Source organism: Myotis davidii, unplaced genomic scaffold (assembly GCF_000327345.1).
Source record: "Myotis davidii unplaced genomic scaffold, ASM32734v1 scaffold282, whole genome shotgun sequence".
Classification (NCBI taxonomy): domain Eukaryota; kingdom Metazoa; phylum Chordata; class Mammalia; order Chiroptera; family Vespertilionidae; genus Myotis; species Myotis davidii.
Genome location: NW_006293249.1, coordinates 643,498 through 653,497, shown reverse-complemented (window position 1 = coordinate 653,497; position 10,000 = coordinate 643,498). Strand labels below are relative to the sequence as shown.

Below are 10,000 nucleotides of genomic sequence, written 5' to 3'. Positions count from 1 at the left end.
GTGGAGGAAAACCTACTATCATTTGTTCCTTCATGGGGACCTATTCTAGTATTCATTCAACAACATCCTTCTTTGTGTGGTCCCCACCATGAGAGAGGCAATGGAGGGTGAGGCTGGTAGGGGATGGTTTTAGTTTGGGTACAGGATACACTAGTAATTCGATGGAGCAAGGAGTCTTTCAGAACCACATTTCCATCAACCCTCACAGCAGCCTCAAGTGTGCAGCTGACTGCCCCTTCCCAAGAAAAAGGAAGTTGGAGCTCAGGGACGGGAAGGCCCTGCATCAGACAGCACTCCTGTGCCCTTCATTCTCCTCAGGGGCTCCTGCCTGAAGCCTGGCTTGGCCTCTGAGTGCCAGTGCCCTTCCAGCCTCTGCTACGGCCACCCAGGAATCCCTGTCCCCGCAGATGGACTGAAAGAGCAGGTGTGGCAGGGCCCAGGAGAGAGTAGGCTGAAGGGCTCACCTGTGTCAGTCAGACTCCACCCCAGAGTGACAAGTGATGGAAAACGTGCCTTCAACGAGTTCAGACAGAAAGGAATCCATATAACACATTGTCACCTACTAAATAATGACACTGCCAGACAACCGCCTCCAAAGTCAGTGTTTCTTCACACCATCATTTATTCCCGCGGGCATGGGTCTTAGGTCAGTTGATCTGGGATGGACAGGGATTGTTTCAGGTCCTTTTAGGTGTCTTTCCTCCTCCTTGGGCCAACAGCCACCTGGGCTTTTTTATCATTGTCAGTGGCAGAGCACAGGAAGGGGAGTAGAAACCTGAGAGGCCTCTTTAAACATAGGCTCTGAACTGACACGATGTGAATTCCACCCACATCCTGTTGGCTGAAGCAAGTGACATGACCACAACTTTCATGGCGGGTGAGGAGGGGGATATACTCAGACCCTAGTGGGAGGCACTGAGAGTCACATGGAAGAGGATGTGCATGCAGGGAGGGTGAGGGCTGGGGAAGTAAGGGACCTGCTTCCCTCTGGGAGCCAGTCTGGGTGGGAGGGCAGGAAAGATGTTATGAGGACACTACTATGGCCCAGAGAGATAAAATTATTTGCATTTCCCATTAGACTACCAGGGGTGGGCAAACTTTTTGACTCGAGGGCCACAATGGGTTCTTAAACTGGACCGGAGGGCCGGAACAAAAGCATGGATGGAGTGTTTGTGTGAACTAATATAAATTCAAAGTAAACATCATTACATAAAAGGGTACGGTCTGTTTTTTTTGTTTTAGTTTTATTCATTTCAAACGGGCCGGATCCAGCCCACGGGCCGTAGTTTGCCCACGGCTGGACTAGACCCTCGCCACCCATCTGGGATACCCCAGGCTCTGGGCTCTCTCCTAGCTGACATATCAGACTTCAAGATACAACATTTCCAGAATGTCACTCACACTTACACACACACACACACACACACACACACAAAAGATAGGCACAAAGAGTTAATTTTTGGACAAATTTTGGAAATCTGGAGGGAAAAAATCCATATGCAATACTATATTTTTAGCACTACATGGTGCCAAAAGCATGTTTCGGCACTCTTTAGAGTGCAAGTTGCTTAGCTAGTTTGGGAACAAAAAGCAGAACCATGCTGTGCATCACCTGGTTCTGCAGACGCACTTCTGGGTAGGTCTGACTACTTCTGGCAGCAGGTGCATCTGCCATCCCCAAATGTGCTTGAAAATGATGGTCGCTTCTGGGGAGAAGAAAGCCCAGACCTCTCACCTGTGTATCTGGTCCTGCAGCTCTGTCAGGCTCACAGCATTCAAGGTAGGTGAAGGGAAGACATATCATCATCAGAGAGAAACCAACTTCACAAATGCCAGGACTGAGGCAGGATGCTAAGAAGCTAGGAAAATCTTTGGCCAGCAGAATGGGAAAACTGAGACAGGTCGCTGAACAAACTGGCCCAGCAATTTATAGCAGAGACGGGTCACCTCTCTAGGGATAACATCTAGACCTCAGTTGTATTTCCACTCCAGTCCCAGAAAAGAAGCAAAACCAGGTGGGCGATGCTAGGACCAGCTGCAATGACTAATGACCCCTGCCCTGGTGCTGACCAATCAGTGGAGATCATGACCCTGAAAGGGCACACCTGGAAAGCTAATTATTATTTTATTGAAATTCTCCCCTAAGTTCCCAACCTTTAAAACCCTCAAAACAAAGGACCCAGCAAGCGCTCTCTCTCCTGGGAGCATACCTTTGTCTTTCCCTCCTCATTCCCATCCCCCCACAGGCATGCACCTCCTAAATTCTAAGGGACCCCAAAGCTTGCAAACCAGGGCAGCAATGGTGACTGGCAGCTCCTCCCGGACTAACCCTCTGAACCTGTCTTTGACTTTCCCGTGAGCTCTAGCAGCCCCGCCTCAGCTCATTTCTGTCACTGTGACTTTTATTTTTCAGTGAGCCAAAGCAACCCAGCCCAGGCCTCTCCTGTTGCCTCTTCTACCCTAAGCCCTTTCTTGTTTCACTGTCCCCAGCTTTAATAAAGATACCCTCATAGTCACCTGGACTTGTCTTGTGAAATCTTTCCTGCACGAAGTCAAGAAACCACATACTACCAGCTGACCCTAGGCAGGCCTTTTGATTTTTGCTGAAAGAGGTTGAAGGAGTCAATATCTTGACATCCACTCAACCCCGAAGGATTACCACACATGGACATAATCATCCCATTGCCCGAACCAGCCACAAGATAGAAATGGCCATGAGAGCCAACCTCAACTATGATATGATGGGAGCTGTCTGCTAAGGAGCCTTCCAGCAAAGAAGTCTTCAGTCGTTGCATGGGGACAGGGAGAGCGTGACTTTCTGCTCTTCTTATGAATGCCGCCATGTCTAGATGTGATGTGATTCCTGGCTCCTGGCAGCCAGTTGTGTCACCGAGGGGGCTTGTCTGAGGGCATTGCTGACAATTATTGAGTGCTGTGTGCTCAGTATGAAATTTTTAAAGATTTTTCTTACCTTAGTTCAGTCATCAATTCAAATGGAGACTGAAGCCAGGAAATAAACAGAAGGCTGAGGCTCAGAAGGGCAACAATAGAAAAATTAGAAAAGATCACCAAAAGCAAAGATGTGTCATTAGAGACCAAGGCTTAAATCACCTACACCCTCATATTCCCAATTACTATATACAGATGTGAAAATTGGATAGTGAAGAAGGCTGATAGGAAAAATGGATTCATGTGAAATACGGTGTTGGAGAGAGCTCCATGGGATACCCTGAACCACCAGAAAGATGAACAAGTGAGCCTACAGCAAATTAAGCCTGAAGCATTGCTGGAAGTAAAAATGACAAAACTGAAGCTGCTTCAGGCACATTACGAGAAGGCAGGTACTTTGGAAAAGACAATAATGCTGGGAAAAGCAGAAGGCAGCAGGAACAGAGGAATCCCAAGCATGAGCTGGTTGAGCTCCAGGAAAGAAGCCAGTGGTGCGAATCTGCAGGGGCTGAGCAGGGCTGCTGAGAACAGGACACTGTGGACATCACTCATTCATGGGGTCACCAGGAGTCAAAACTGACTCAAGGGCACATAACATAACCGTGCACCAGGTAGACTCTGTGCTGAATATATGACATCAGTTGAATGCTTTCTAGATCTTTCTGTGTCTTGGGTCCTGGAAACATAATAGAATTAGGCTTTTGCCCACCCTCAAGGAGACCCCAGCTGGGGAGGGAAGTGGGGTCAGATGATTGGCAGCACAGCATGGGGAATAATAGCAGAGGTCCAGGGGGCTGGAGGAGCATCCTCCCTCCCTGCTCACCTGTCTCTTCATCTCATCATTATATGATACTCTTTCTCCTCACAGGCCCTGTGCCAGCTTTCCCTCACAGTGACAGCGGCACATGTGGACCCAGCACCTTCCATCTGTTAGTTCATTTTGTCCTCACAGAATCCTCATGAAAAAAGTTTCCTCCTCTTTCCAGTCAGGGAAACCAGGACCAGGGCAATGACAGTGGCTACAGGGGCTATTTTATTTTTTTAAATATGTTTTGTTGATTTCTAGAGAGAAAGGAAGGGAGAGGGATAGTGAGATAGATATATCGATGAGAGAGAGGAACATCATTGACCGGCTGCCTCCTGCACACCCCCTAATGGGGATCGAGCCCGCAACCCAGGCATGTGCCATGACCAGGAATTGAACCAGCAATCTTTTGGTTCCTGGGTTGACACGCAACCACTGAGCATACCAGTCAGGCTTTTTAGATTCTGCATTTAGCTTGTCAGCATGAGCAGGCCATAACAAAGTCTTAACTTGTTCTAAAGTTATCACTTGTGCCCCAGTTGTTACAGAGGATATATGAAATCTTATGCTAATCAACAAAATAATATTGTTGAATAAATAACATATCATTAACAATGTTTCTCTCCAAATCAGGGAACAGGCTGTATGCTTTAAAACAAAGGCCCAGTTTGTCACGCCTGCCATAAATTGCTAACAACCTTTTGAGCATATTACAGGAACTTGCTTTGGAGAAGGCGGCTGACTCTGCAACCGGACGTTCTGGCTCTGGGAGACCTGCTGATTCTCAACCATAAAAACTGGACCTCCGCTTGATCTATTTATTGCAAGATAATCATCAGAATGGACCGTGCTGACTTACAAGTAAACGTTCAACTCCTCCTCCCCGATTTCTTTATTCTGCTTTTCCTCTCCTTCCTTATAAGAACCCTTGCCTGCACTGAGATGTTAAGATGGGCTTTGTGACGAAAGTCCCCCTTCTTCTCAGGTGCTCTGCACTTTAATAAACCACTTTCTTTCTCAAGAGCGCCTGTCTCAGGAGTTTGGCTTTCATTGGGGCAAGCAGCCACTTTGTTTAATTACACAATCATTTATGCATCCAGTCATCTCCCTTTCCCAGGGCTCTCAGTGCAACAGTTGGCCTCCTCCCTGCTCCACAGAACCTTCCATATGGTGCTGAGGCCTCTCCCTCACTCTCCCTCTCCTGCCTTCCCTTCTGAGTCAGATCAGCCACTTCCTCCCGGAGAGGACACCCCCCCTCACCCATCCACTGCCCGAATGAAAGGCCTCACACATGGTACCTTGTTTATTTTTACAGTAACTTTGTAGGCACTGCTGCACCCATTTCACAGAGGAGAAAAACAAATCCCACTGTGCATAAGAGACCAGAACAGGACTGCACAGGAGGGAAAGGTGGATCCAAGAACTGACCCCAGCTCTGTCTGATCTCAAAGCCAGCTGAGAGGTGGGAAGGATGGATTAGGGGTGGGGAGGATGGATTGGGCCAGGAGGGCAGTTTCCACCTGAGTACAAAGAGCAGAGGTGAGGAAAGCAGAGCTTATTTGGGAAATGGTACTTTATGGGGTGTGTACAAAGAAGCTGGGACAGTTAGGCCTGAAGGGGCCACACCCAGGAAGGGCTGTGGTGAGTTTAAAGGAGGTGCAACAATCAGATCTGCCAGCAGCACGGCAGGGGATAAGAGGGTAGTTGAAATGAGGAGAGGCTAGGGCAGGGAGGCCAGTGGGGAGGCCATGACCTCATCCATCAGGGTGTGTCCTTGGACTGAGAAGAGAGCCATGGGAAGCCAGAAAGATGAGGAGACAAGGATTCATGGGAACTTGGAGACTGGCTGGGTGCAGCGAACGGGTCGAGGAGGACCTGAGGAGGGGGTCTCAGTAGTGCAGGAGCAAGTGCGTCCATGGTGGTGAAAGGAGAGCTCTGGTCAGGAGGTGACTGGATATGTGGGTGTGGCCTATAGCAGTGGGGCCCCCAGCACAGAGGGCTGGGCCATCTGGGCTTGCATTTAGGTGCTGCCATTAAATGAGAGGAATTAGGTTAGGCTGTTAATGAAGGCCCACTTGATCATGGAGCCAATGAGTGTCAAGGGAGGCAGTCCTGGGTTGGGATACAGGCTTCACGGTTACAATGGCCCAGCGACTCTACTGTCCTTGCTACATGGAAACCCCACCAGGTCTGCTCCGTCAGGGCAAGGGATGCCGAGATGAGGAGTGTACCACCTTCCTTTGGGAGACCATTTTGTGAGCTGCACGGGACACTGCTGCTCATTCTCTTCCCAAAACATAGTGGCATGGTGGTTTCTGTGCATGCTGGCTGCTCTTTGTCCTATTTAGTCAGAGTTTTGGATCCTAAGGAAGGAGAGGAAGTGACGTTGGGGACATCTGGTCTCCACCAGAGGAACCTTGGGGTGGCTTGTGATCTTGGGCAGCTATCTCATTTCTCTCAGAATCTGTTCCCATGCCTGTGACCTGCCCCTCAGGGCTCTCGGATGTCTGTGTGAGTGCTCTGTGATGGCAGATGGGGGCTCTAGGGGCCTGAGTTGGGGTTGGTGGGGAAGGGCCGGCAGAGGACTAACCCTGAGGGACATCAGCAATCCAACAGGCAGAGAGTGAGGGTGTGGGGAGGTAAAGTGGGGCAGCAGATGAGGAGTTGCCCACAAAGCAGGGAGTTAACAGGGAAGTGTCCAGACTAGAGGTCAGTGAGAGGACTGGCTGAGTAGAGGTGCTGGTGACCCTGGGAAGATCAGCCTTACAGGAGAGTGGGTGGAAGCCAGAGTGGCAGGGAGAAAGGAATAGCTGGCAGAGGGAAAGATGCTGGGGAGAGAAGGCTGAGCTGGCAATCGGTAACATGCAGATGTGTGGGCATGGCTGCCATAAGGTCCTACAAGGAAGACACCTATGGGGGTCCTGGACTGGCAGTTGTGGGAAGACACCATGGCCGCCAGCCCTGGCCGCTGGCTGGTCCCTCGGAGGTGGAAGGGAGGCTTTGGTGGCCAGAGAAGGGAGATGTAGTGCAGGAGGCTCAAGGGCAGCAAAACAGAGCTTCTTCCCAAACCCACGTAACCAGAAGCAGTCACCAGGGCCTGGGCCACTTCCAGGCAGGGCTCATGTAATCCTGGCAATGATCACACACCTCTTAAGAAATTATACTGAGCTTTATTAAATAAACCAAGTAGAAATAAACCTGTTTACATCCAAGTTGTCAGTTTGAGCTCAAGTAATATGCAAGGCACAATTCTTCCTGTCTTCAGCTTTACAAAATCACAGAACAACCCCAAAGGACCGAAGTGGATTCACACTGCATCTCAGAGTCAAACCAGACCCCACACACAGCGCCCACGTGAGACTGGCCCTGGGGTGTGTCTCTAGGTCCACCTGGTGCAGGGCAGAGGGAGTGAGGAGTGGGAAAGAGGGAGGACTTCCCCCATTGTCTTCTCCCAGCCCCTCACTGGTCTGGCTGGGCTGCACCTGCTGGGGAGCTGCCTGGAGACCTGCTGGTAGGACAGAGGCTCGGATCTGCTGAGGTGTGACTGTAGCGGCTCAGATCTGCTGAGGTGTGACTGTCATACAAAAGGAGGGACAAATAACACTGGGTCTTTGTGCGTGGGAATATGGAGGCTTCTCCAAAAGAACACAAAGATTCCTGACTCCAAGGACATTTCTTCACGATGATTCTAAGGTTCCTGTGCTGACAGAGAGCTTGGATGTCCCCAGGGGGCGAGGCTGAATCCAGATGTTTCCACAGGTCAGGAAACAAAGGAACACAAAAGCCAGCAGTCTACTCACAGTGGCCCAAAGAGGGGCCAAAAGCAGCCTGGCTGGTACTCCCTGCTGTGTCTCAGCACTTCAGTGAGGCTGAGCGGGCTCAGGGTCCCACTCGCTGCGGCCCTGAGGCTTCTTGTGCAGTAAACGGGGAGGGCATGGGCACCTGTCATTCACTTCCCTCATTTCCTAGCAGGAGCTGGATCAGGGGAAAAGCAATTTCCACAGGGAAAAAAGCCCCCAAATAAAAAAGTAATTAAAAAGTCCTTTCCCTGAGACCACTGCAGTAGCATCATCTATAGACAACTTCTAAACAGTCTGGCTGCTCAAAGTCTGAGAAGGGAGTGATTGTAGAGACAAGGAAAATGAAAGCACTGTTCAGAAACCCTAGACAACCAGGCATAAAGGGATGAGTCAGAAAGTCTTCGCCTTTGCAAGACTGAAGTAAAACAAACTCCAATATATCAGCAGCAGCCAATAAGCACAGTCTAAACTAAAAATCAGAACAGAGGAGCAGTGGGACTGGGCTGGGGCTGGGCAACCATCAGGGGCTTGCTCCACGCTGGCGCTGCAGAACGGCCCCTGGCTCGATGACTAGTGGGAGGTGTAGGCAGGGCTCCACAGCCCTGAGGGAGGGCTAGCTCGGCGACCAGGAGGCAGTGCAACAGAAGACATCGGGGACGAAGCAGCAAAATCTGGATGAAGAGAGAGACATGTGAGCAAGAGCACAGGGAGAGGGACGCTCCTTAGATTTCTCTGAACAAACGTCACCAGGCACCTCCTAAATGTGCCCCCAGGCACCTCTGGGCAGCAGAATGAATCCACTGGGGGCTTGCTGAGCTGGCCCTTCGAGGGAAAGCACGCAGCTGGATGTGCAGAGAGGCCTAGAGTGTGACTCTTGACCTCCCGGACCGCCAGCAGAGTTTAAGAATGGCAGAGAAGCATCTGGCCCACGGTACATGCAGGGAGGGGCTGTCCGACTGTGCGGAGAAAGGTGCATGAACAGACTCCAAGGTGAGCAGAAGGTCTGAGTGTCAGGGAGACAATGCAAAGGCCCGGGGGTGGCTCCAGCACCCCGAGAACGTGAGTGGGGAGGTGTGGTTAGAAAGGGCATGGCGGGGCGGGGCGCGGGGGAGGTATGGGTAGAAAGGGCACCCAGGGAGAGTGAGTGGGGAGAGGTGGTTAGAAAGGGTGAGTGCCTCTGTGTGCCTCTGGTTAGCCTACCCGAGTTACAAAGCTAGTGAGCTGTTGACCATCCCATGCCTTTCACAGGTATTAGTTCACAGACCTAGGAGGAGCCTCCTAGGAGACTGTGACTCTGGAGTCCAGCATGTATGTGGGAACCGGCTATCCTGGAAATGCATCTATATACAAAACTGTGTCCTGACAAAAACTTCACGGAGCCTTTGAACCTAGACATAGTCGGTAGACCAGTTCCAGGATTTCCTGTGTGGGGGAGAGAACCCTTAAATGGAATCAGGAGACAAGGGCTGCCGTGCACAGCTGTGCAGAGTGGGCACTGCACAGTTTCAGGGACACCACTTACAGAGAGAGGTGCTCCCTGGAGTTGTGCAGAGTTGCCAGGGCCTCAGTGCCACCAGAGACAATGGGATTGTTAAGGGGAATGGGCCTTGGCATTGTTGCCCACCTGGGAAATCCCTCCTCAGGACTACCCAGAATCCTTGTCTCTGAGTCGGCCAGCCCAGCCCCAGCTTAAAGTCCACTGCAGTGTCCAGCAGAAGGGAGCCAGGCCTAGGTGCACACCTGCAGAGACAGCGCTCCTTGCCACCGGCCCCTCCACCCTGCCCAGCTCTGTCTGCGAAAGCACTCCTGGCCCAGGACCCAGGATCAGTGTTGGAGCCCACGGTTCTCTCCCACGAGCTCCCAGATCTGCCTGCCTTTGTGCCCAGCACCACGACTGCTGAGACACAGGGTCTAGGCCTCAGCTGCCACTTCTCCCCAGGACTCCTCTTCAGCCCAGTTCTGACTGCCTGGGCTTTCAGGGGGCTACTCACAGTGGGAGCTGTGCTGAGGGCTGGCTCGGTGGGACAGAGCTGGTGGGGCGGTGAGCTCCTGGGGGGCATAGACCGTGTGGTAAGCTGCAAGACCAAATACATGGCTGGTTAGAGCAGGATGGGCATGGGGGAGCAATCCAAGGGACACACGTGGCCTCCCTCACCTATGATCATGACCGCGGTCCCAGCCAGCAGGGCAAAAAGTGTGAAGAGCATGACTTGGTAGGAATCCAGGAAGTGCTGGAAGAGGCCGGCTCCATCTGTGGGCAGTGAAGAGACAGCTTAGCACACTACCCTGGAACCCCTGAAGGTCCGTGTGCATGGCCAGAGGGTGAGGGCCTGCTTGAGGCCAGAAGCAGTGTCTGGTCCGTGGGCTGTCTCCCTGTGCTGTCCCCTTCTACTTGGGCTGCCTGACCCGCCCTGTTCCTCCAGACAGTCTGCTTCCTTGAAATGTC

General features: G+C 51.6%; 1 protein-coding gene across 1 annotated transcript in view; it reads right to left on the bottom strand.

Moving 5' to 3' along the window:
• Window positions 1-6,904: 6,904 nt before the first annotated feature.
• NUP210 (nucleoporin 210kDa) overlaps window positions 6,905-10,000 on the bottom strand; it is a 115,390-nt gene continuing 112,294 nt past the window's right edge. Inside the window, exons 39-41 of the mRNA XM_015566043.1 lie at window positions 9,710-9,805; window positions 9,546-9,629; window positions 6,905-8,225 (exon numbers count right to left, since the gene is read on the bottom strand). Coding sequence (XP_015421529.1) covers window positions 8,125-8,225; window positions 9,546-9,629; window positions 9,710-9,805 — 281 coding nt within the window. The 3' untranslated portion in view covers window positions 6,905-8,124. The remainder of the gene's footprint in view (window positions 8,226-9,545; window positions 9,630-9,709; window positions 9,806-10,000) is intronic.